Source organism: Gorilla gorilla, chromosome 2 (genome assembly GCF_029281585.2).
Source record: "Gorilla gorilla gorilla isolate KB3781 chromosome 2, NHGRI_mGorGor1-v2.1_pri, whole genome shotgun sequence".
In the NCBI taxonomy this organism is placed as follows: domain Eukaryota; kingdom Metazoa; phylum Chordata; class Mammalia; order Primates; family Hominidae; genus Gorilla; species Gorilla gorilla.
The window spans coordinates 58,506,086-58,528,556 of NC_086017.1; the positions used below are offsets into that span (position 1 = coordinate 58,506,086).

Here is a 22,471-nt window from a genome sequence, read left to right on the forward strand (position 1 = left end):
GAAGAGCTCTCAGTTTGGGATGAGGAAGCTGCAATCCCTTGGCTCAGGGCATGAGCAGCCCCCAGCGTGTCTGCGGTGTGGGCCAGGGCTCAGGGACTGTACCTTTCCTCTGGCGCTGGGCCCGGCCCAGAGAAGTCTCATCCCCACTGGTCAGGGCTGGGTCTGGCTGGTTGTTGTTAGCTGCATCCTTGCTGGTGTCCAGCCCCAGGCGCCTTTCAGAGCCCCAAGTCTGCAGAGCACAGGGGGCTGCCTCACACTCCCCCAGGGCTGGCCAGTAGGACAGGAGGTCATTGCCATCCACATCTGTGGAGCCAGGGCAGGTTACAGGAGCTTCTGGGTTGATCCCAGTGACTCATGACCCCTGACCCTAATGACCCTTGAAACCCTGGCTGTTCTCATTGAGCAGAGGTGGGAACAGGAGGATATCTCCTCAGAGATCAATGGGTGGGGGTGACTGGTGAGCTCCCTCCCCTTAACTGGAGGTGGACAGAGACTAAAAGTTGGGGAACCTGATGACTGAGGGGTCAGAAAGACCAGGATGAACCCCAACCGCAGGAAAGATGGGGAGCTGGAGGGATAACAAATGGGGCATCCCTTGGTCACCCAAGGGGTCAGAGGGTGCCTGGCACCTTTGGGGTGGGTGAGGAGCCTCTCACTCTGGGCTGCCCGGCAGAGTGGCCGTTGGAAGCGCCCCCGCGTCCGGCCATTGTCCTCGCTTTCTGAAGATGGAATGGAGAGACTCCTCTCCTCCTCCAAGGACAGGTCACTGTCGGAGTCGGAGTCTGCGCCTGGAGTTGGGAAAGTCAGAAGTACTTTCAGAGGTAAGGGACTTGGAGATAAGGGAACTTGGAGTTGAGGGTCTAGAGGTGGGTACGGCAAGGGGGTTAGGGTTGGGGACGGGAACGGGGGCTTGAAGTGGAGGTAGAAGCAGAAGGGCTGGGACTTATCAGAGGGAAGGACGAATCAGGAGTGGACTGGGAGAACCAGGGCTGGAGAGGTAGGTGCCTCCTGAGGCAGGGACCTTGGGGGAGATCGTCCCACCCCAGTCAGCCACTGCTCCCAGTATGGGGTAGAAGAAAAGGGGATGGGGAGAGATCCTCTGCCTCCCTCCTCCCTGCCCCAGGCCCCAACTCCACCAGCATCTCGATGGAACATGGCCACGTCCAGGTCAGTGGGGCCAGCATGAGCCTGGAGGCTGTGGTCAGTGTGGTCAGCGGCTGAGCCATGTCGAACCAGGACATTGTCCCTGGAAAAGCAGGAGCCCCCCCACCATGAAAGAGGGATGTGATGGGGTGCCTTGGAGGCTGGAGTGTCTTTCAGTGCACAGCCAGCTGCGGGTGGAATGGCATCCCTGGGTGTGTGTGGTGGGAAGCATTTAGGGCAGAGGCAGAAGCAGGGCCCCAGATGGCCAAGATGGGTGGAGCCACCCGCCCTAGGACCTGGTCAGCCAAGCCCTGGTAAGGTGGGGCTGGACTAAGCTGAGTGTTCCCTCACAAGGAGGCTCTTCCTCTCACCTGAGGTAGCTGCGGCCCCGCTGGCTGTCCTGGTCCTGGGTCCGGCCGGAGCGGGTGCTGCTCACAGAGGAGACGGTGGAGGCGCCCAGAGTGATGCGGATGAGGCCACTCTCCTCAAAGAGAGCCGTGTTGTTGTAGGCCCCAGGTCCCTGGGGGTGGTGGGGACAGAGTGTGAGCCAACCCTGAAGCAGCCTAAAACTCTGGCTTCTCGGGGCCCCCATCCCGACTCACCATCCCAGGTGCTGGCCTTGCCTCCTCAGGCGCTGCCTTCCTGCCCAGACAGGCTGGCGTCCAGGCAGCCCGAGCATCTGCATTTAGGACACAGAAGAGCAGCAGCACCGCCAGGCCCTGTGGGTCAGCGAGGGTCAAAGCAGGGTCGGCAGGGATCAGTCAGGGACCAGTATAAGTCACTGTGGGTCAGCAGTGGGGTCAGTCACTGTAGGCTAGTGTGGGTCACTGAGGAGCCCATGCGGGACTCAGTAAGGGAGTTGGGGAAGTTCAGCAGGGGAGAGGTTGGAGCAGCAGGAGTGGCTGGAGTCTGTAAGGTCGGTGTGGATCAGCAAGGGGGCGGGAGCCTTGGTGTTGGTGAAGGTCGATCCAAGATCAGCACTCAGTCTGGGATCAGTGCCTAAGTTAGAGTCAGCTCCAGGCCTGGGGGCAGCAGCTAGGGCCAGTGTCTGGTCTGGGGTAGTACCCAGCCTGGCAAAGTTATCCAGTAAGAGTCAGCTCCAGGCCTAGGGTCAACGTCTGCCTAGGGATGGCCCCAGCCTACTGAAGGCCCACCTGGTTCTACGGCAAGGGAGGGGCACCAGAGTCACCTGGAGGCCGCAGAGTCCAGCATGGAGGTAGTGGAAGGCTAGGATGCTGTGGTTGACTGCCAGGAGCCCAAAGAGCCAGGAGGCACTGACCAGCAGAAGCAGCAGGAAGGAGCTGCGAAGGGTCCTGCTGTGGGGACATGGGAAGACACAGGAGGACATGCAAGGCTCATGTAGGACTCATGCAGGGAACACGGGAGGACACACAGGGGCCACACATGAAACGTGAAAAAAAGGAACTCACACGGGAACATGGAGGTCTCTGGAGGACACTGGGGGAGATGGGAGGTCCCACAAAGAAGCAGGAGAGCAGTCAAAGAGCCATGAGGACACGTGGGGAAAACACAGGGGTATGGGAGCCACAAGGGAGGGCATGGAAGACAGGTGGGAACACACAGGGCAGGGGGCAAAGTGAGCCACCCAGGCCATGGGAGACTCTGGGGGGACCCAGAGGACAAGGAGAGACAGCAGGGCAGAAGCACATGTGGGGCCACAGTATAGCGAGGGTGCCAGAGAGGGACCACAGATCAGGGCAGGTGTGACTTCATTCCTTCATCCAGAACTTGGAGCCCAACCTGCACCAGGGAAGATCTGGGGGCCCCAGACCCCACCCAGGAGGGGCCTGCCATCCTGAGAAGCCCCCTTCCTCCAGCCAGCCAACTCACAGTGCAGAGGTCTTCTTGGCCTCCCTCTGCCCTGTGGAGCAGGATGTGCGGGCAGCGAGGAGAAACATGGTCCCGTTCATCTGGACCCACGGCCAGACATGTGGGGCCGGGCAGGGCAGAGAGAGAGAGAGAGAGAGGCAATGAGAGACAGAGAGAGACTAAGATTCACGGAGAGAGGTAGAACCAGTGAGAAATTCACACATATACACCCACTCCAAAGGAGCTTAGCATCACAGAAAAAGAAATTGGGAACCAGAGAGGGACTGAGAGAGAGAAGCAGAGACAGAGGCAGGGACAGGCAACTGAATCTCTGACCCCGTGCCCCCATCTCCATGCCAGTTGAATGGGGGTGGCCACTGACCAGAGGACAGAAAAAATGAAGGCCGAGCCCAGGAAGCCTGCAGAATGCCACCTGACCGCCCTCAGCTGAGTCCACTGCACCTCCTCCCCCCATGAGGGAGGGAAGTACAGAGGGGGCACCAAGTCCAGGGCACTCACCACTATGACCAGGACAACAGGGCCAGCAAAGCTCCAGATAAGGGGCTCGTGGACTGAGATCCAGCAGAAGTCAGGGTTCCCATAGCCCTCAGGGTCCAGGCCCACAGCAAGGCCTTGGGAAGAGAAAGGGTAGGACTGAGGGTGTGTGTTCCAGAGCTGCTGACCAGCCCATGTATGGGAGAAAGCATGGGTGAGGGCAGAGCAGCAACCCCATGAATAGATGGCTTGGGGTTTGAGGTTGGGGGTCATGAGCAGGAGTGGGGACAGGGTCAGGGGTCAGGCCATGTGATTGGAGGTTGGGGGTCACAGCCCTCACCCAGCAGCACAGCAGGGACGCCCCAGCCCAGGGCATGGTAGAAGCGCATGGCGCCGCGGTCCACGTTGCGTGGCTCAACCTGCATGCGGTAGAGGTGCAGCCCCTGCACGAAGAGCCACGCGAAGGTGCTGAGGAAGAAGTAGTGCAGGAGGATGGCGACTGCAGTGCACACCAGCTGAGGGCAGGGGGGCGTGTCAGGACCTCTCCTGCCTCACCCACCTCTGACCCCTACCCCAGGCATCTGCTTCCCACCTCTCACCCCTAAACCACAATATCTTACCCCAGCATCCTGCTGAAAACCCTGGCCCCAACCTGAGCATCCCTGACCTCTGACCCTGAGTTTTGGCCCCAGGCCTCCTGGGCCAGTAGGGTCATCAGGACACAAGTTCCCTGGCCCTGATCCTGCACCTGATTGTGGGTCCTGTGAATCCCCAGCAGGAAGAGGAGCTCTGCCACCCCCAGGGCGGCTGCCACATTGGCATGGATCCCACGCACATTGGACTTGAGGCTGCGCAGGCTCAGCAGGACGGCTGCAGTCAGAACCAGCGCCGCCACAGACACAGCCACGACCACGTGGGTGAACACAGCCAGCAGCTCCAGGTCGCCCTCCAGCCTCTACAGAGACAGGAATGGTTGATGGGTTGTTGGGCAGAATCCCTGTGTCCCTTTGACCCCCCACTTCCTTGGGACACTGAACACAGCCCCACCTCACGGGGAGAGGCATCCATGAGGACCCCAAAGGTCCCTGTCCGGCTGCAGCGACACCGTGCATGGGACCCATTCCTGTGCACCAGCTCGCAGTCCCGTGCTGTCCACACACCATGCTGCTCCGCCCTGCAGCCACAGGGCAGTTAGACACAACTGTGACCCACTGTCAGGCAGGGGTTTGTGAGAGATCATGGGAAGGGCTGAGGGTGCCTGGAGTTGGGGTACAGCATTCCTCATGGTCCAGGTTGCACAACAGCACTAGTGGGGGCCCCAGGGGAAGGCTGGGACTATTAGTTGGCCTCCCAAGGGCTAACGGGACCAAGGGTTTCCAGAATGGGGGTCCTCACAGGCCAGGTGGGTCCCACTGCACACAGATCGCCTTGCTCCGATTTGCTGTCTGTAGCAGGCGAAACTCTAGGCTGATGGGGGACTCCAGGATTCCCCTTAGGAAGTTGCGTCCGTGGAACACAGCCACGCTGACCACCGGGGAGTTCATGACGGGGTTCTGAGGAAGCCTGGGGAGACACCCATCTGGGCTTACACACTGCTGACCTCCCCACGCTCAGCCTGCTTGCCTCACCCCATCTTCATGCCACTCTCCAGGGCTGACCCAGGGTCTGGGATGTCCCCAGAGTGGAAGCTGTTTCTAAGAATCCCTCCAGCTTCTGCCGGGCTGCTGAGGGGCTGAGCAACTCCAGGGGACCTGCAACTGTTTGCCTCTGATTGCCCTCCCTCCCACCCCCATCAGTCAGCCTGTCCTTGTCTGTCTCTGTCAGCCCTTTGGTCTGTCTGTACCTGGCTCATGGATCCCTCCTGTGTGTGGCTCTGTGTCTGTCAGCCTGTGGCTCTGTCACTCTGCACAACTCCAGAGAATAAGATTCACACAGAACCCGGCAAGGATGGGGCTCCCTGGAGCTGTGCTCCTCTCTGTGTGTTGTGAACCTATACATCTACCCACCAAAAAAGGGGCTGCCGGGCTGAGAAGTTCACAGGAAGCTCAGGGGTGAGGGGCCTGAGTACCTGGCACCTCGGCGTTCCGCCTGGAACTGGGCAGGGAGCAGTCCCCCCAAGGTGCGGTAAACAAGGAGAATGATAATGGAGATCCCAGGCTCTGGCTCTGGCGGCGCTGGTGGGGGGACCACACTTGAGGTGGTGGAGTTTTCTGTGCTGCTGCTTGTGGGTAGAACTGTCAGGAGAGAAGGAGGAGCTTCTGTCAGTGACCTTTGACCCAAAGCACCCACCAACCCAGCTCTGAACCCCATCAAGCATGGGGGTCTCTTCCCTGCAGGAGCAGAATTGGGGAGTTCAGGGAGCATGAACCCAGAAAGTAACAGTCAAGGCCTGGGAGGGGTCATTTGTGATGAGGGAGAGGGTCTGACAAAGTGAAGGTGTGGCAAGGTGGACAGTGGAGGGGAGATGTGGGAGGGAGGGTGGAGGGGAGATGTGGGAGGGTGGAGGGTGGAGGGGAGATGTGGGAGGGTGGAGGGGAGATGTGGGAGGGAGGGTGGAGGGGAGATGTGGGAGGGTGGAGGGTGGAGGGGAGATGTGGGAGGGTGGAGGGGAGATGTGGAAGGGAGGGTGGAGGGGAGATGTGGGAGGGTCTGACACTGAGGAGGTCTAGAAAGGGGAAAATTGGCAGGAGGGCAACATAGTATCTGGCTGGGGGGACAGAGAGACAGGACTTGGCCCAGGGGTCTCCCAGGGGCTCTCACCTTCAGATGGGGATGGCCGTGGGGACTGGGAAGGCAGCAGCACATGGGTGTGAGGATCCCAGGCATCCTGGCCTCGAAAGAGGTTGCTATGGTAGCGAGGGTAGCGACGGGCCCCCCGGGGAGAACTGGGGTGCTCCATGCGGTCAATGCTGAGCACTAACCAGGAGAAAGAAAGGGGAGGCCCATCATGGACCTCTTCCCCCTGCCAAGGGTTCTACTCCCTCTTACTCGCATCCCGCACCTGAGTCCCACAATCCGTTTTCCATGCTACCAGCTCGGAGCCTGTCCCTACAAAACGCTGAGGGCGGTGGCTGAGTCTCCTGCCATTAACGTTGGCATCGATAGCCACAGCCCCTCAGACCTTCAGGTATCTGCCCTTTCATGGCCCCCTGCTGTGCCCCACCCTACCCCACCCACAACGCACTGATATTAGGCGTCACCAGCCCCATGGGATTCAGGTATGTGAGTTCCATATTCCTTGCCAGTGTGGCTGCATACTCCTCCAGGTGCCTCACCAGCCCCGCGCTGCCTGGGGAGCCCCCAGGGGCCCGCTGCCCCAGTGCCGCCCACAAGTCCCCTGTCTCTGGGGCAAGCAGTGCAGAGCCGGCCCACAGAAGATTCTGGGAAGATAGAGATAGAATTGGGTTCAGCCAGGTGGTGAGGATGTATGAGGGGATAGGGCAGGCATGAGAGGTCTGGACAGGTGCTCAGAGGGGCTCCAACAGGCAAGGGGGTGGGGCTGGAGAGGACAAGGACAGAGGGAGAGCCCAGGACCTTCACTTCCCAAGAGGACAGCAGGAGCCTGAGCTGGGGATCCAGGGGCAGGAGGCTGGGAGCTGGGGGGCCAAGGCACTGAGAACATAGGGCACAGCCCCACCTCATTGAAGTGGGCATCCTGTGTGGCTGTCAGCCCGAAGCCCTGCTGATGGCTCTCGAAGGCCAGCAGGTGGGCCAGCAGGCGGGCAGTGACTCGAACATCTTGGCTAAAATAGTGGTCAGTGTGGCCAGTCACCTCCCGTAGCCGCTGAGCCAGCTTCTTGGCCTCCATGGTATCCAGTGCCGTCTTGTTCAGCTCTAGGCCATCCAGCTGCCAAGACAAGGAGATGGTTGCTCTGTGGTCCCTTAGGCCTTCCTCCAAAGCTTCACAGGGAGAAAGTCTTGCCAGATTAAAGGGCAACCAGGAAAGGCTCAGGAGTTCAAGGGCTAGGGTGTGGTATCTGGGGCCCACCACAGGCCAAGGAAAGTCTTAGGTTGCAGGAAAAGGTCTGGGCAGTCTCACCAGCAGACTGAGCTCTCGAAAGGCAGGGGAGGTACAGTTGAAGAGGTCGGGCTCCAGCCAACCCTGGGCCTCATCACACAGCCGCACAGCAGCACCTGGAGGCAGGCAACCCCTGGTCAGGCCTGGGGCCTGGATACCTTTGCTGAGGAGATAACCGCAGCACCCTCTCCTATGCTGGGGGAATCCCTGAGGCAGAAGTCAGAGTCATGAGCATACCCCTGGAGGTAGCGGCCCAAGCCCAGGTAGGCCCCAGCTGCTTGTCAGGCAATTACTGAGAGGGCTGTAGACCATTCTCAACCAGCAACCACACAAAGCCCAAGGGTGGGGCTGCACACACTCACCCACGTGGGCCAGGACTGGCTCATAGATGTGCCGGTTCACACAGACACACACCAATGCTCACCAATTACACACAGATGTATGGACCAGACCAGTACGCAGACACACAATGCTCTCTCGCACACACACAGACATGCCAACACAGAAGAGGGCTTCTAGGAACATCCAGTGAAAGTCAGGTGGGAGGATTCTCACACAAGTTTTAACTGCCCCAGTGGTTACTTTGCTGTCATTTCTCTCCCTCGTCTCTGGGGTTGGGATGGAGGTTGAATGAGAATTGACTTGGATCTTAAAAAAGTTTGTAGCTACCAACAAGAGAGAGCCTAACTTAATCACAGAATCCCCTCCCCGCAACAGGTTCACAGACACGTGCACAGGCACAGAGATACACACGTGAGCATGCGTACGCAAACAATCTCTGTCTAGCCACTGCAGAGACCTCAAGCAGCAGGGAGTGTTCTGAGGGGACCTCAGGCAGTGGGGAGGGGCCCCCAAGCAGCAGGAAGGAGCTATAGGGTCCTCAGACTGAGGAGGGATCTTTCGTGACCTCAGGCAGTGGGGAAAGTTCTATGGGGACCCCAGGAACTGAGGAGGGGTCAGCAGGGTCCTCAGGCAATGGGGAGGGTTCTCTGAGGATCTCAGGCATCAGAGAAGGGCCCCTGGGGTACTCAGATAGCCAGAAGGGGCCTGCAGGGATTTTAGGCAGCAGGGAGGGGTCTGCAGGGACCTCAGGCAGCAGGAGGGGTCTGCAAAAGCTCTGGCAGTGGGAGGGGGCAGTGCACCTGAGCAAACACGTACCCCTTACCTGCACCCCGCAATCCTGCCCAGAAGCCAAGAGAAACAGATGGAGGCTCAATGAGGGTGTAGGGAGGGGCCCAGAGCCCCTAATCGGTAGTGAGGGGCCCACATGGACTCCCACCCCACTTCCACCTCTTTGCAGGAACAAAGCCACCCAATTTAGGAAAAGAGATGGCTCTAGCAGTCAGAGTACAGGCCCACCCCCACCCTCAGTGATGTCCTTTCCCCCCACATACTCACCCAGGGCCCCCCGGGGACAGGGCACTGTGGCCAGGATGCCAAACTTTGTCTGGGGCCACCACACACCAGATCTCAGGGACTTAGGGCAGGCATCATAGAGCACTAGAGAGAGAAGAGGTGCTGAGCCAGGCAGTCAGGGTCCAGGGCAGGTGACAGCCACACCCACTGCCCCTCCACCACCCCCCACAAGGCCCACTGCCCGCCACTCCTGCTGGCTTCTCAGGAGCTGACCTGTCAGATTCTGTGACAGGTCAGCAAAGTACTTGGGGCAAAGGTAGGGTTCCCTGGGTGTAAGTGGTCTCCCTCAGGAGAAGCTTCCAGAGTCCCCAAGGAGCCATGTGTGCCACTGACACGTGATGGTGGCACACTGGAACCAGCCCTCTATGGGTGGAGCTGGGTGGAGCCTGCTCACCCCGGCAGCCGCTGGCTGTCACCTCTGCGAAGGGACTGTCACAGCTGTTGCACTGGCGGCCAAGGGCTCCTGGGCGACAGGGGCACTGCCCGCTGTGGGGTGCACATGAGCGCGAGGTGGAGCCCACAGGGTAGCAGTCACATGGGAGGCAAGAGTCACTGCCCCGCGGTCGGTAGTGGAACTCCTGTTTGAGGATGGGCGAGGGGCCTGAAGTCAGAGGTCAGGGCTTGGGGAATGAGTGGAATCAAGGATAAAGGGTCAAGAGAATAGTGCTCATGGGCCAGAGGACACCTGGGTCATGCATGAAGCCAAGGGAGGGGTCACGGGTAAAGGATGAGAGACAGCAACTTGGTCACAGGACACAGGCAAGAGGTTAGGGCCCAAGTCAGGTGGCAGAGGTCAGCAAGCTGGACAGGAATTGCAGATTGCGTCCAAGGAAGGGTTAAAAGGTCAGGGGCCAGGCGCACCTTGCAGTGACACTGCCCATTTGTCTTGTTGCAGTTGGGATCAAAACCTTTGTGAACATCACAGTTGCAGGGGCCACAGGTTGGGCTCCCCCACCAGCCCCGTGGGCACTGCTGGTCCATCCTGGGGGTGCAGAGCCAGGTAAGATGCCTCCATGGTATCCCAGTGACCCTCCCTGTCCCTGCCAGGTCTCCCCATCGCCTCAGCCCCAGCCTCTTACCTGTGCTCACAGTGGTGCCCGAAATAGCCACCCACACAGTCACAGGTATAGCCATGGGGGGCTCCTGGCAGGTGCCGGCATGATCCCTGGTTCTGACAGGGGTTCAGGAGGCAGGCATCCACACAGCCTGGGCCGTAGTAACCTGCATATTGGGTCAGAAAGCTCAGGATCCTGGTCGCAGAGCATGGAAGGAAGCAGGCACCCGTCCCAAGTCCCTGCCTCCTTCAGGTTCCCCAGTCTTCATCATGGGCCCCTAACGCCTGCCCAGGTCACCCTTCCCCCAACCCCCTCAAGGCTCACCTGGCCGGCAGGTGCAAGAAAAGGTCTGCCAGTGGTCCCGGCAGTCTGCGTGAGGTGGGCAGGGCCCAGAGGCACAGGCGTTGGTCACAACACAGCCAGGCTCCACATTCACTCGGTGGCTGGGGGGTAGCAGGGCCGGGGAGCCAGAGGGTGTGGAGCCGAGCCACACCCCCTGTGGACACACAGCCAGCAAGAGGTGAGACCATGTTAAGGCACCTCAGCCTCAAGTACTATAGAGCCAGCCACCCGGTCTGATGATCCCTGACATGCAGTCTTCTGATACCCTCAAAAAACCCAGGCCTCAAAAATATCCCCAATTTGGTACCCCTGTGGGACCCTAATTGTGCTGTTTCTGACACAGATTCCTAAAGGCCCTTGATAATCCAAGCTAGACTCCCGCCTCCAACGCCACAGAAAGGCTTGACCTAGCTCTCAATTCTGGGTCATTCACCCCCTCGCACCAACCCCCACTTGAATGCTGCCTTTCAGGTCCCAAGGAGCCCCTGACTTCTGACCCCTGACCCTAATGCCCCATATCACATTCCCATGCTGACCCCCACCTGGATGCAGCCAACCAGACCCTGAGGAGCCTCCTCTGCACTGCCGGGGGGCAGGCCTCCCACGTGGAGCTGCTTTACCTTCAGGCCCTGCAGCTCACTCCCCACTGCCATGGTGTCCTGGAGGAAGTGGGGCAGTCAGCACTGAGGGAGAGGGGCCTGATGAACCCCTGTCATAGCCCAGAGTCAGTCTTGGCCTTCTTCTAGCCCTTCTAGGCTGCCCCCTCCCTCCTGGACCCACAGCAGACCTTAATATTGCTTGATTTTGACCGGGGGTGGGTAGAGACTGGGGCAGAGACTAGAAGGGGCTTCTAGGAATCAGGCAAAGTGCTGGCTACAGAGGTTCCCCAAGACCAGGCCCCAAATCTGGCACAAAGAGGGCTTGGGAGTGGACCAACTTGGCTGGTGGGTGGGCTCAGTGCAAGGATATATGGTGGGGAACTGGGGGTAGAACATCAGACTCGGTGCAGTGGAGGGAACTGAGAGGAGCTGGACTAGAGGTGGGGTCAAATAAGGCGGATCTGGTTGGAAGGCTGAGAACAGACTACCCCGGGGTCAGAGGCCAGACCTGGAAGAGGCTAAAGTCCAGTGAGACCATAAGGACATGGTGGCCCCGCCGGCCACCTGGTTCCTCCTGCAACTCCAGCCGCAGATCGTGCCACCGGCCATCACTGACAGTCACCTGGTCCAGAAGGAGATGGGAAGCACGGCCCGAGCCCCTGGTCACTGTCACAGACAGTAACCCCCGATCTAGCTGTGGGCAGAGATGCATAGCCCTGGGGTTAGAGCCCCATGTGGGCTGGGACTTGGAGGTGAGATCAGAGGGCTCAGAGGTCAGGAATATCAGAGGTCAGAACAGTGGGGTCAAGGTTATACCTGGCACAAAGGGCACTGTGCCAGGGGACATCATGTTGCTGATATGGGGTCAGGGGGCAGAGGATAGGACCAGGTGTTGTGGGTGGGTTGGTGCAGCTTCCATAAGAGAGAGCTATGCTGGAGCCCTGCACCTGCAGAGGATATAATGATGGAAAGAGAATCAAGGGCTAGGGTCCAGAGCAGGGTCAAGTGTGGTTGGGACACCTGGCAGAAAAGTATGCTGTGTGACCAACCTGAACCCACAAGAATGTCAGTGGTGGCCTAAGAGACTGAGAACTGAGGGTATAGGGAGGGTGAGCAGAGTGGACACACCTGGCAAAGGAGCGTGCTGTGTGGCCCAGCCTGCACTTGCATCAGGACCCCCTGCGTTGCCCGTGTCCGAAATGCCAGCCCCAGGTACCATGGCACAGACACAGCCATGTCACTTCCAAAGTTCCAGCTCAGTGTGCCGTTGCCACGGAAATGGTGGGGATGGGCCATAGCTGAGTGGATAAGAGAAACAGGGTTACAGCCCCTGCCCCAGGAACAGATCTGACCCTGCAGGCCCCCCTGCCCCATGCTGCCCACTTACTAAGCCGACAGTCTTTGCCGCCGAAGCCCACAGGGCAGTCGCAGCTGAAGCCGCCCCAGCGCTCCAAGCAGAAGCCACTGTTCTTGCAGGGGCCTGAGTCACAAAAGTGTAGCTTGGCTTGGCAGCCTGGGAGAGGAAAGCACATGGCAGACATGAGAACAAGGGTTGGGGGGCACAAGTGCTGGACAGGACTTTAGTGTCCAGAGGGGCTGAAAGAGACCAAGATCTCAGCCCCATTTCCCATTTTCTTTCGATGAATGGGGTTGGTAAGAGTCAGGCCCTAAAGTCTGGGCTGTAGCATGCTGCTTGCCACCAAAGGAGACTGGCTTGAAGTCAGGTATGGAGTCACCCCATGGAGTCCTCCACTTCCTCCCTATGATGGGGACAGAGCCATGGGCTAGGCTGGTGGAAGCTTCAGGCCTACCTGCCATGGTGCCATTATTTGCGACAAAAGCCGCCATGTCCACTCGGCGGCCATCAATGTGCAGGTCCCGCATACAGCCGATGAAGTCCTTATGGGATACGGGGAAGTTCTCGGGGAGGTTGGGGACACCTCCCAGAAGAAGAGGGCCCGTCAGGTCCAGGGACCTGGGGATCAGGGGTCTGGGTCATTGGTGGGACTGGGGCCAGAGTAGAGTTGCTCCTGGGGGGCCATGGGAAGCAGGGGGGTAGGACCCAGAGGGTAGGGTGATTGAGGGAGGAAAATAAGGCCGAGCTGTGGAAGGAGTTAGGATCTTACTTCAGTTGGGGTGCAAAGGGGCACCCGTGATGGGCCGATGGTCTGGGGAAAGGTAGGTGAATGGGGGTTGAGAGCTATGATGAAAGAATGAGGCATCTGGCTGGCTGGGGAGGGGATGGAGACGTGAAGACGCTGGGGGACTGGACATGAGATGAAGGGACTCGGAGGGGACGTGGGACATTAGTGAGACTGGGGTGGGGAGGTGGAGGCTTTGGAGGACTGCCTGGGGACTGTGTGTGGGAGGAGGGAGTATGGGGTGGAATACAGGATTGGGGGCTAGGGTGAGTAGGCTTTCAGGGTCTTTGAGAGGAGAGGGAAATCTTGGTGGTTTGGGGGAAAGATGGGAGAGTTTGGCAGGATGGGATGAGGAATGGGATGTGAAGGGTTGGAGTGGGCTTTGGTAGGCAGGGGACAAGGGGACTAGGGGGCAGAGGCCTCACTTCTTGGAGCTTGTTTGCACACCAGCAGCCGCGCATGAGTAGTTGCCAATCTCAGCACCAAACTGCAGAGCCACAGCCACATCACAATCATCCACGCTCAGCACAGCCACCTTGTCCTTGGAGGGGCCCTGTGCACCCCCTAGGGCATCTGTCCGGGGCTGAAGACGCAGGCACACCAGTCAACAGTGCCCCTAGTAACCCGTGAGGAGCAGAAGTCAGCATCCCAACTCCCCTCATACCCGATGCCAGGGATGGCCCCCACCTTGTTGTAGTATCTCAGATGCACTGTATGCCATTGCCCATCACTCAAGCCCCCTGGAACTGTGGGGCTGACCACGGTGTTGGATTCACCTGGAGGGGAGATGCATGTGGAATCATCAGGAGCAGCGGAGTCGCCCCATCCCACCCGTCATATAAGCACAACCATTCCCAGGGCCACCCTGGATGCATCAGATCAGTCCCCCCACTGGTGACCACAATGGCTGGCTCAGAGTGCCTTTGAACAGACAGGAGAAACAGACTTCTTGGAGGGAGGGACCTTCCCACAGGGAATGGCCAAGGAGCTAGGTCTTCACTGCTTGTATGGCGTGGAGTGTGTGCTCAGGTGCACAGTGAAGCAAACCTGAGGGGACTTGGGCCCTGCGTCCTCCAGCACACATGCACCCTTTCGCCGTCACATCCAGGGCACCCACCCGTGGAATATGTGAGCCGCACTTGGCCAGCCACGAGTTCCAGGGCCAGGAAGTCGTGCTTCTCGTTCAGGCGCCCGTTGTAGAAGAGCAGCCCGCTCTGCTGCACTGTCGCGAACCTGGGCGGGGTGGGAGGGGGTTGCGGGGGTGGGAGCGTCAGGAGCAGGGTACCACTTCACACCCACCATCCCTGCGAGGAGAAGGGGCTGGGGCGAGAGAGGAAGCGACGAGGGACGGCGGGACCGACCGGGGGGACGCGGGTGCATCGAGGTCAGGAGACCCCGGGCGGGGCGTCAGGGGAGGGGCGGTGTCTCGTGGGGATGCCAGGACGGGGCAGTCAGGAATCTGGGTGAGGGCCGGTAGGTGGGGGCGGCGTGGAGGCGCTCAGACACGGGGCGGGCACCTACGAGAGGGACAGCGTAAGGTGGAATCGCTGCCGCAGGCCGCGAAACATGACGAACGAACTGGGCGGGAAGGAGCGCGCAGCCACCTCGCAGCGCGGGCCCTCGAAGGCGCCGCCTGCCGGGCACTGGCAGCGAAAGCCGCCGTTGGGCGCGTCGGTGCAGGTGCCCCCGTTGCGGCAGACGCCCGGCACGCAGCGGCCGGCCTCGGTGTCCAGCTCGCAGTCCTCTCCTGGGGGCCAAGCCGCGGTCAGAGGCGGTCACGCCCACGCCCGCCCCTGCTCCGGCCCCTTCAAAGACCGCGCGCCCCGAGGCCGGGTGCCAAGACCCCCGAAAGGGCGTGCTCTTCGGTGGACACGCCCCTTCCGTCTGGCCCCGCCCCCTCCCCAGTCTCATCGCTGCCTCGGCGGCGGCCCCTCCCGGCCACTCTCTACCGCTTCTGGCCTAACCGCGTCCATACCAGGCCGTGGCCTCACAAGTGACTCCCAGTACTCACTCGCATTGTGGTCCCGCCCCCAGCCTTGGCCCGTGCTTCCCCCGGCTCTGGCCCAGCGTCCTGCTCACCGGTGAAGCGCGGGCGGCAGACGCACGTGTAGCCTCCCTCGCGCCGCGCGCAGGCTCCGCCGTTGCGACATGGGTTGGAGTAGCAGAGGTCGAGCTCGGTCTCGCAAAAGTCTCCCGTGAATCCGGGCGGGCAGCGGCAGCGCAGGCCAGCGATGGGCTGGATGGGTCGGAACAGCGTGGAGGCCGAGGCCAGGAAGGGCGCGGACGAGTCAAAGCGGAGCACGGACACGCATTTCATGTAGTTCTCACAGGGCTCTCGCAGGCACACGTTGTCGTCGAAGGGCAATACGTCGAGCAGGGAGCGAGCCGCCAGCGCCGCCCGGCGCACGTACAACTGCTCCTGCAGCTCCTCGGAGCTGAACCAGGGCCCTGCAGCGCCCGCCCCGGCCCCACGTGGAGCCAGCGCCGAGAAACTCACATTGAGCACGGTGCCCCCTACGTCTGTGTCGTTCTGGATGTTGAAGATGAAGACGTCCTCAGCAGGCGTAGCGAGCACCGCAGCCACGCCCTCGAGGAAGCGGCCCAGCAGCGGTGACAGGAAGCGCTCCTGCCACATGTTCTCAAGGCGCACGGTCAGGCTGTTGGCCAGCAACTCCTCCGTGATGATGACCACGCGCAGCACACACTGCGCCGTCACGCTGTGCAGGCCATCTGCAGGCGGGGGCAGGGGCAGTGGTCATCCTGGGGACAGTGGCCACCCCTCCCTGGGACACAAGAGGGCTGGGGCCAGTGATAGCCTAGGCCCCCAGAACCTCTAAGTCAGCAGGCTGACCCCACCAGGACACAAGGGAGTCTGGGGCTAGTGACCACCAGCTCCCCCAGCATCAAGGTGTCAAAAAGCTGCTGCTTCCTCCCCCAATCCCCAATACACGGAGGGGTCTGGGCCAAGGATCAAGCAACCCCACACAGTGGCCATGGGTTAGCAAGTCACTCCCCCAACAGCACTCAAGTACCCTAAGTACTCAGTAACCCACACTTCCCCAAGTTATCATGGTCAGCAGGCCACCCCAACTCAGGACACAGAGAGGAGCTAGGGCCACTGGCCACTCATTCCCAGCCACCTTTCCCTTCTCCCCTCCTCCAGCATAGCAGAACCAGCAAAACATCCCCTCCAGAAAACAAGGGTTCCAGATCAGGGATCACCTATCTCCTATTTTTGGTCAGCAAATTGCTCTTCCATGACACTAGAAGGGGCCCTGGCCCAGTGAAGACTCAATGCCATCCTCCAGAACCCTGGGTTATCAAGCTCCAGGAGGGTCTTGAACCCCGACATACACACACACACACACACACACACACACCAGCATTCTTGAGTTAGCAGCCTGCTTGCCACTCCAGACCTGGGTCCTGTGGTTTCACAGTGACCACCCCAGAGATGAAGGTGAGGTGCTTAGCTGCCTTGTTCGTCTTGTCCCCACACCCTAGCACATACTGGGTGGTCAATAAGGATAGACTGTTGAGTGAGTTGAGGGATAAATGAAGGTTGTGCCTTCTTAGGCAGTGCCAGGAGTCCCTGCTCCAGAACTGAGGAATGAGCACCAGTAAAGCCTATTTCCCAACCTCTGCAGCCTCCAGTAGGCAGGACTTCAAGAGCCTCTCCCACCTGCACTCTCCTATTATGGAGGGGTTTCTGAAAGACTGGAGCAGATGGGGCAGGAAAGAGGCAAGTGGACCTCTGGACATTTTCCCAAAGGTCAGGGTCTCAGGCCCTACGAAGCCACTGTCCACCTGAAGCTTCCATAGTAAGCTGCTGTTCCTGACCACTCAAGTATTGGTCATTTCCTGCACAGATGGGGTAAGCGTCAGACTGGACCCAAAGTAACCCTTCGTCTGAACATGGGCATAGTGTGGACTGACTGGCTCATACTGGCTTTGCCTAGGACCTCCAGAGGATTACCCCAGGACCTCTGACCTTTTATCAGGAGGGGAGATATCCCTAGGTAGCAGACAGTTCTTTACAGGCTTTATGGGGTCTGCTAGATGCCTTGGAATCATTGGGATTCTGTGGAGATTATCCAGGAACCTAAGCAGAGTCCTTGTGAGGTCTATGGCAGATCTTGTAGGGTGCAGGAACCCTACCCTTAAGGGGTTCTTGGAAGGCTTAGAAATCCCTCTTTGGTTTGAGGTGCCCTGTGGAGTCCCTGAGGCCCAACAGGTTGGTGTCACTGGGTCACTTGCCTGCCCCCTGCCCCTCACCTGTGACAGTCACCAACATGGAGGCCACCAGTGGACGGTTATTGTCTAGCTTTCGGCTGAGTCGCAGCTCCCCACTGGTCTGGTTGACCACCAGCAGCTGCAGCTCATTGCCACGCTCAAAGGAGTAGAAGAGGTGGTCGGAGACATCGGGGTCATAAGCTGGGATGCGCCCAATAATGCCCGACGGGAAGGTGTCTGAACGGTTGGATACGTAGTTGTTGAAGAGGATCTGGAAGTTGTTGAGCACAGGGCTGTTGTCATTCTGGTCAACCAGGCGGACGTGCACAGTGGCCCGGCTGACCAAAGGAGCAGATGTGGCCTGCACCACAATCACATATTCTTGGCGAGCCTCATAGTCTAGGTCAATGAGTGCCGTCAGTTCTCCAGAGAAGATGTCCATTTGGAACAGCTCAGGGATGTTCCCCTCCACGATCTGGTACATTATATGGGCATTGGGGCCTTCGTCAGGGTCCACTGCAGTGATCTGGGCCACCACTGAGCCCACAATGCTATTCTCTTTCACCCGTACCTCAAACTCCTCAGCTGGGAAGACAGGTGCATTGTCATTCACATCCTGCACCATCACCTGGAAACTGACTGGAGTCCGGAGTGGGGGCACACCTCTGTCCACTGCGTAGGCAGTCAACTCATACACTGATACTGCCTCCCGGTCTAGCCGCCTTACTGTACGGACAATTCCAGAGGTGGGCTCAATGGTAAAATCTCCATCCCCGTCTTCACCATTCTGGAAAGTGTACTGGACTCGGCCATTGGCATGAGCATCCCGGTCAGTGGCTGAGATCTGCAGGACACTGGTGAAAGGTGGGGCATCCTCAGAGACCAGCCCTGTATAGTGGGAGGCCACAAATTGTGGAGCATTGTCATTCACGTCATTGACCATCACCTCCACATAAGTAGTGTCTGCCTTCTGTGGGATGCCATTGTCCCGAGCTGTGATAGCCAGGGTGTAGGTCACCTGGTCCTCATAGTCTAATGGGGCCTGTAATGTAATGGCTCCTGAGTCTGCATCAATGCGGAACTGGGGCAGGTTGTCCTCCAGGAGATAGGTGATACGAGCATTCTCACCCACGTCATCATCAGAGGCACTGATGACCACTATGGTGCTACCCACTGGCCGATCTTCATTCACACTCACTGAGTAGTGGGCACTTTGAAAGACCGGCCGATGAGTGTTGGCATCTGTGATGTTGATGTGCACATAGCAGTGATCATGAAGGGCACGGTCAGATGCAGTTAGTACCAGCTTGAAGTAGCGTTCCTGCTTGTAGTCCAGTGGCAGAGCCAGAGTCACCAGACCCACACCCCCCTGGGTGCTGATGGCAAAGCGATTCCGGGTGTTGCCGCCTGTGATCTGGTAGCTGATGGCACTGTTGGCATCACGGTCTACTGCGGTCACGCTGACCACACTGGTGCCCACAGCTGCATCCTCATTCAGTCGTAGGTGGTACTCCTTCATTGTGAACTCAGGCCGATTGTCATTAACATCCAGCACAGTCACTGTGACACTGGCTGAGGCAGAGAGTGGGGGTGAGCCATGGTCTCGAGCCTCCACACCAAAGAAGTAATGCTCCACAGACTCACGGTCCAGGGGACCACTCACAGAGACCCAGCCAGTGGCACTGTTTATCACAAAAGGAGTATCAGGTGCCACACCAGTTAGGGAGTACTCCAATCTGGCATTCTCCCCATGGTCTGCATCGACTGCCTGAATGTGGATGACTGAGTGACCCAAGGGAGCATTTTCCAAGACAGAAACTTGGAAGGGCGTGCTGACAAAAATAGGAATGTGGTCATTGATGTCCACCACCTGGATGCTGGCCAGGCCCGTGTTGTTGGACAGCGGTGGCCGGCCAGCATCCTGCGCCCTGATGCGCAAGGCATACTCTCTCTCTGCCTCGAAGTCCAGAGGTGCCACCACCTGGATCTCGCCAGTGAGGCTGTCGATGGCAAAGTGGCCACGGCTATTGCCACTGATGATGTTGTAGTGCACCAATCCGTTGGCGTCCTTGTCCCGGTCAGTGGCCGTGACGCGCAGCACGACTGTGTGGGGGCGCACATCCTCGCGCACCTGCGCCACGTAGCGCTTCTCGCTGAACTGAGGAGCATTGTCGTTCTCGTCTAGCACAGTTATGTGTACACGCACAGTGGCCGAGCGCGGCCCGGGTTCCTGGCCCTGGTCGCTGGCTTCCACCACCAGCTCATAGCTTTCCATGTGCTCGCGGTCCACTTGGCCGCTGGTGCTGATGAGGCCGGAGCGTGGATCAATCTCGAAGGCGGCGGCAGCTGCAGCGCGCGCAGCTGGCGGCCCCACGAAGCGGTAGCGCAGGTTGGCGTTGGGGGGCGCGTCGCCGTCAGTGGCACGCAGCTGCAGGATAGGGTAGCCCTCCTCCACATTCTCGCGAAGCGTCTCCCGGTACTGCGCTTGCTCAAAAACCGGCGAGTGGTCGTTGCGGTCGGCTACTGTCACGGCCACCATCGTGGTGGCCGAGAGGCGCGGCGAGCCGTGGTCCTGCGCGGTCACACGCAGGTAGTGACGCTCCATGCTCTCGCGGTCCAGAGCTGCCGCCGTACGGATAAGGCCGCTCTGCGGGTCGATGCTGAACAGCTCCAGCGAGCGGCTGTTCATGAGTGCCGCCAGCGAGTAGACTAGGCGCCCGGCCTCGCCGGCGTCCGGGTCCTGAGCAACCACGCGTAGCACCGCGGTGCCTGCTGCCTCATTCTCCGGCACCAGCGTCTGGTAGTTGTACTGCGGAAACTGCGGGTGGCGGTTTGCGGCGCGACGAAAGCGTGCCCGGTTCGCCGAGGTTATTTTCCTGGCTTCAGGACGGGCCGGGAGTCCCGGGGGGCGCGGCCCGGGGCGCTGCGGGAGGAAGCGGCGGCGGAAGAGACCCCGGGAGCGCATGCGCTTGGGCGCCGGCTCGGGAGCTGTCCGAGACTCGCGGGGTGCTGAACCTGATGCAGGAGCTGTCCTCGCCGTGCGTGGTGCTGAATCCAGCTCCGGGCCAGATCCCGAGGCCCCTGGAAGACAGTTCCGCCGGGGGGCTGTCCTTTCTGCTCCAGATGTCGTGGCTCTCTCGCCCTGACCCTTGCTCCCTGTTGCCCATAATTCCCCACAGCAGCGCGCGGTGCCCACTCTTTTGCGGGAGCCTGTCCCAGCGTTCCGCTGGGAGGACACCAGCTTGGGACCGTGGTGCCGAACCAAAAAGTCTGAAGGGAGGGGCGAGCTGTTCCCCAAGCCCGGGACCCCTGAGGACAGAGCCCCTGGTGACAGACTACCTCTTTGCAAAGGTCCTGTCCGCCCGCAAGAGGAGACCTCTGAGCGCCAGTATAACACAGACCCTGGTCCCTGTCCTGTCTCTCGTTCGCGGCTGCCCGATGGCTGGACGCCGTGTTCAATCCCCAGCTCCTCGTTCGGCTGCTCAGGGGGCCCTCGACTATTCCGGGCGCTTTGCCTTCTCCCTCGGAGCCCCACGAAGATAGGCTCCCTGACCCCCAGGCCAGGCCCGCCATCCTCCCGGACCCCGGAAGACTCCGGACAAAGAGCTAAGGCTCCGCCACCGATATGCGCCCTTGGCCCCGTAGTGGCAGCTAAGCCTGGGTCCCAGCCCTGGTGCCCACCGCCCCCCAGCTCCTCCTGGCTGAGGGGGAACAAAGAGAGGAGAAGGAGCAGGAGTATGGGGGTCGACCGTCCCCCGAGGCCCCGCCACGGCGGCCGCCTCGCCATCATCCCCCGCCTCCCTGCACGGCCTCCACCGCCCCCCGCCCCGGTCCGGGCCTTGGGCTGGCCCCGCCGCTCGGGCCCCCTCCCGGGCAACTGCCGCCGCCCCGGGCCCCCGCCCCTCCGCCTGTCTCTCCGCACCCCCGCCGCCCTCTGGGCACCATCTACTCCGCGGCCGGAGCCCCTCCGGCGTGCGGCCCTGGCTTTTTCCGCCCCCACCACAGCATCCCCGACGCTGCTGCCGCCTCCCGCCGCTCCAACATGGCTCCCGGCCGCCCCGATGGTTCGCTCCACCTCTGCCCCGGCGCCCGAAACACGGTGGTACAACCCATCGCGCATGGCAGCTCTGAGGACCGAAGCTGTTGCCGCCATCTTTATTGAGGACGTGAGCGTTGCTCCTGGTGCTGAACAGAGCGCGGAGGTTCGCCGTCGTTGGGTCCGCCCTCCCCACTTTCGGTCGCCGCCTTCACCCACCTCCCTCCTTCTAGGGCGCTGTCCCAGCTCCGTCTCCCAGCCTTTTTCTGTCCTTCCAGATCTCTTGTTCCCCCTTCCTGACCACTAGTTCTGAACCGTGTCCCGGATTTTGGTCTGAAATTTTGGTGCCCATGAGCGTTCTCATAGCTCTGGGAGGGGGTACTGTGTGAAATCCTGGGGTAGAGGGGACGATGGCTGGACAGGGGTCTGGGGTGCCAGCACCCCGAACAATAGCTTTAACTATCCCATCAGCTAGTTTTATGAAACATGTCGCGACCACCTGCTTGTTTGGATCGCCCCTGCGGAGCAGGGACCAGAGATGACCCTCCCGAGGCGGGAGCAGAGGCCAAATTCTTCCCTGCCTTGCTGGTCCCCAGCAGTCTCCCGGGCTCGGGGCCCCTTCACTGGAGGCTGCACCCCCTCCCAGGCTGCGAGTCCCGAGTGCTCTGGGATGCCACGTGGAGCCCGGTGTTGCCCCATGGCTGCGGGCCCCGCTTCTTCGGGTCCCCGCCCCTCGTCTGTCACGACCGCATGCCTTAACCCCTTGAAGAGACTGACACAGAAACTCAGTCCTCCCCCCACCCTCGGTGCATTCCAGCTCTCCCTGCGTAACTCCTGGCACGCGCGGGTCTCGCCAGGCCAATGGGTGGACCTGGCGCAACAGACGTCACGAGAGGAGCGGAGGCGAGGGGTGAACGCGGAGCACTCCAATCAGTCAGTCATTGTTTCTATTGGCACAATGGGAGGCCCCGCCCCTCACGGCGGACTCATCGCATGGGGGAGGGGGCTCCGCGGTTGCCAGCTAACCGTGAGAGATAGTCCGGGAGGTACACTATACGGACCGGCCTCCAAAGGCGGAATCGATAACGAGCTGCAGCGCCGGGTGCAGAGGACCCGGGCATCCCGACGCCCAGGAAGAGGTCAGGGCCGGGACCCCAGAACGC

General features: G+C 60.3%; 1 protein-coding gene across 5 annotated transcripts in view; it reads right to left on the bottom strand.

Moving 5' to 3' along the window:
• The window catches only part of CELSR3 (cadherin EGF LAG seven-pass G-type receptor 3), a 26,965-nt gene extending 4,746 nt beyond the window's left edge, over window positions 1-22,219 (bottom strand). The window contains exons 1-34 of one of the 5 annotated variants that reach the window (XM_055382341.2): window positions 17,315-22,219; window positions 15,119-15,769; window positions 14,561-14,786; window positions 14,157-14,272; window positions 13,727-13,815; window positions 13,465-13,622; window positions 12,710-12,873; window positions 12,286-12,411; window positions 12,027-12,196; window positions 11,407-11,520; window positions 10,842-10,958; window positions 10,282-10,453; window positions 9,982-10,123; window positions 9,764-9,884; window positions 9,297-9,480; window positions 8,885-8,986; window positions 8,652-8,666; window positions 7,508-7,602; window positions 7,106-7,315; window positions 6,653-6,848; window positions 6,229-6,384; window positions 5,537-5,702; window positions 4,864-5,031; window positions 4,516-4,642; window positions 4,217-4,423; window positions 3,809-3,983; window positions 3,493-3,605; window positions 2,995-3,074; window positions 2,333-2,459; window positions 1,746-1,862; window positions 1,515-1,663; window positions 1,137-1,246; window positions 630-788; window positions 103-303 (exon numbers count right to left, since the gene is read on the bottom strand). In XM_055382341.2, coding sequence (XP_055238316.2) covers window positions 103-303; window positions 630-788; window positions 1,137-1,246; window positions 1,515-1,663; window positions 1,746-1,862; window positions 2,333-2,459; window positions 2,995-3,074; window positions 3,493-3,605; window positions 3,809-3,983; window positions 4,217-4,423; window positions 4,516-4,642; window positions 4,864-5,031; window positions 5,537-5,702; window positions 6,229-6,384; window positions 6,653-6,848; window positions 7,106-7,315; window positions 7,508-7,602; window positions 8,652-8,666; window positions 8,885-8,986; window positions 9,297-9,480; window positions 9,764-9,884; window positions 9,982-10,123; window positions 10,282-10,453; window positions 10,842-10,958; window positions 11,407-11,520; window positions 12,027-12,196; window positions 12,286-12,411; window positions 12,710-12,873; window positions 13,465-13,622; window positions 13,727-13,815; window positions 14,157-14,272; window positions 14,561-14,786; window positions 15,119-15,769; window positions 17,315-21,425 — 9,334 coding nt within the window. In that variant the 5' untranslated portion in view covers window positions 21,426-22,219. Of the gene's footprint in view, window positions 1-102; window positions 304-629; window positions 789-1,136; window positions 1,247-1,514; window positions 1,664-1,745; window positions 1,863-2,332; window positions 2,460-2,994; window positions 3,075-3,492; window positions 3,606-3,808; window positions 3,984-4,216; window positions 4,424-4,515; window positions 4,643-4,863; window positions 5,032-5,536; window positions 5,703-6,228; window positions 6,385-6,652; window positions 6,849-7,105; window positions 7,316-7,507; window positions 7,603-8,651; window positions 8,667-8,884; window positions 8,987-9,296; window positions 9,481-9,763; window positions 9,885-9,981; window positions 10,124-10,281; window positions 10,454-10,841; window positions 10,959-11,406; window positions 11,593-12,026; window positions 12,197-12,285; window positions 12,412-12,709; window positions 12,874-13,464; window positions 13,623-13,726; window positions 13,816-14,156; window positions 14,273-14,560; window positions 14,787-15,118; window positions 15,770-17,314 lie in introns of all 5 variants that reach the window. The other 4 variants (XM_019023310.3, XM_019023309.3, XM_019023311.3 and 1 more) reach the window with 4 other exon arrangements.
• Between the last annotated feature and the right edge of the window lie 252 nt (window positions 22,220-22,471).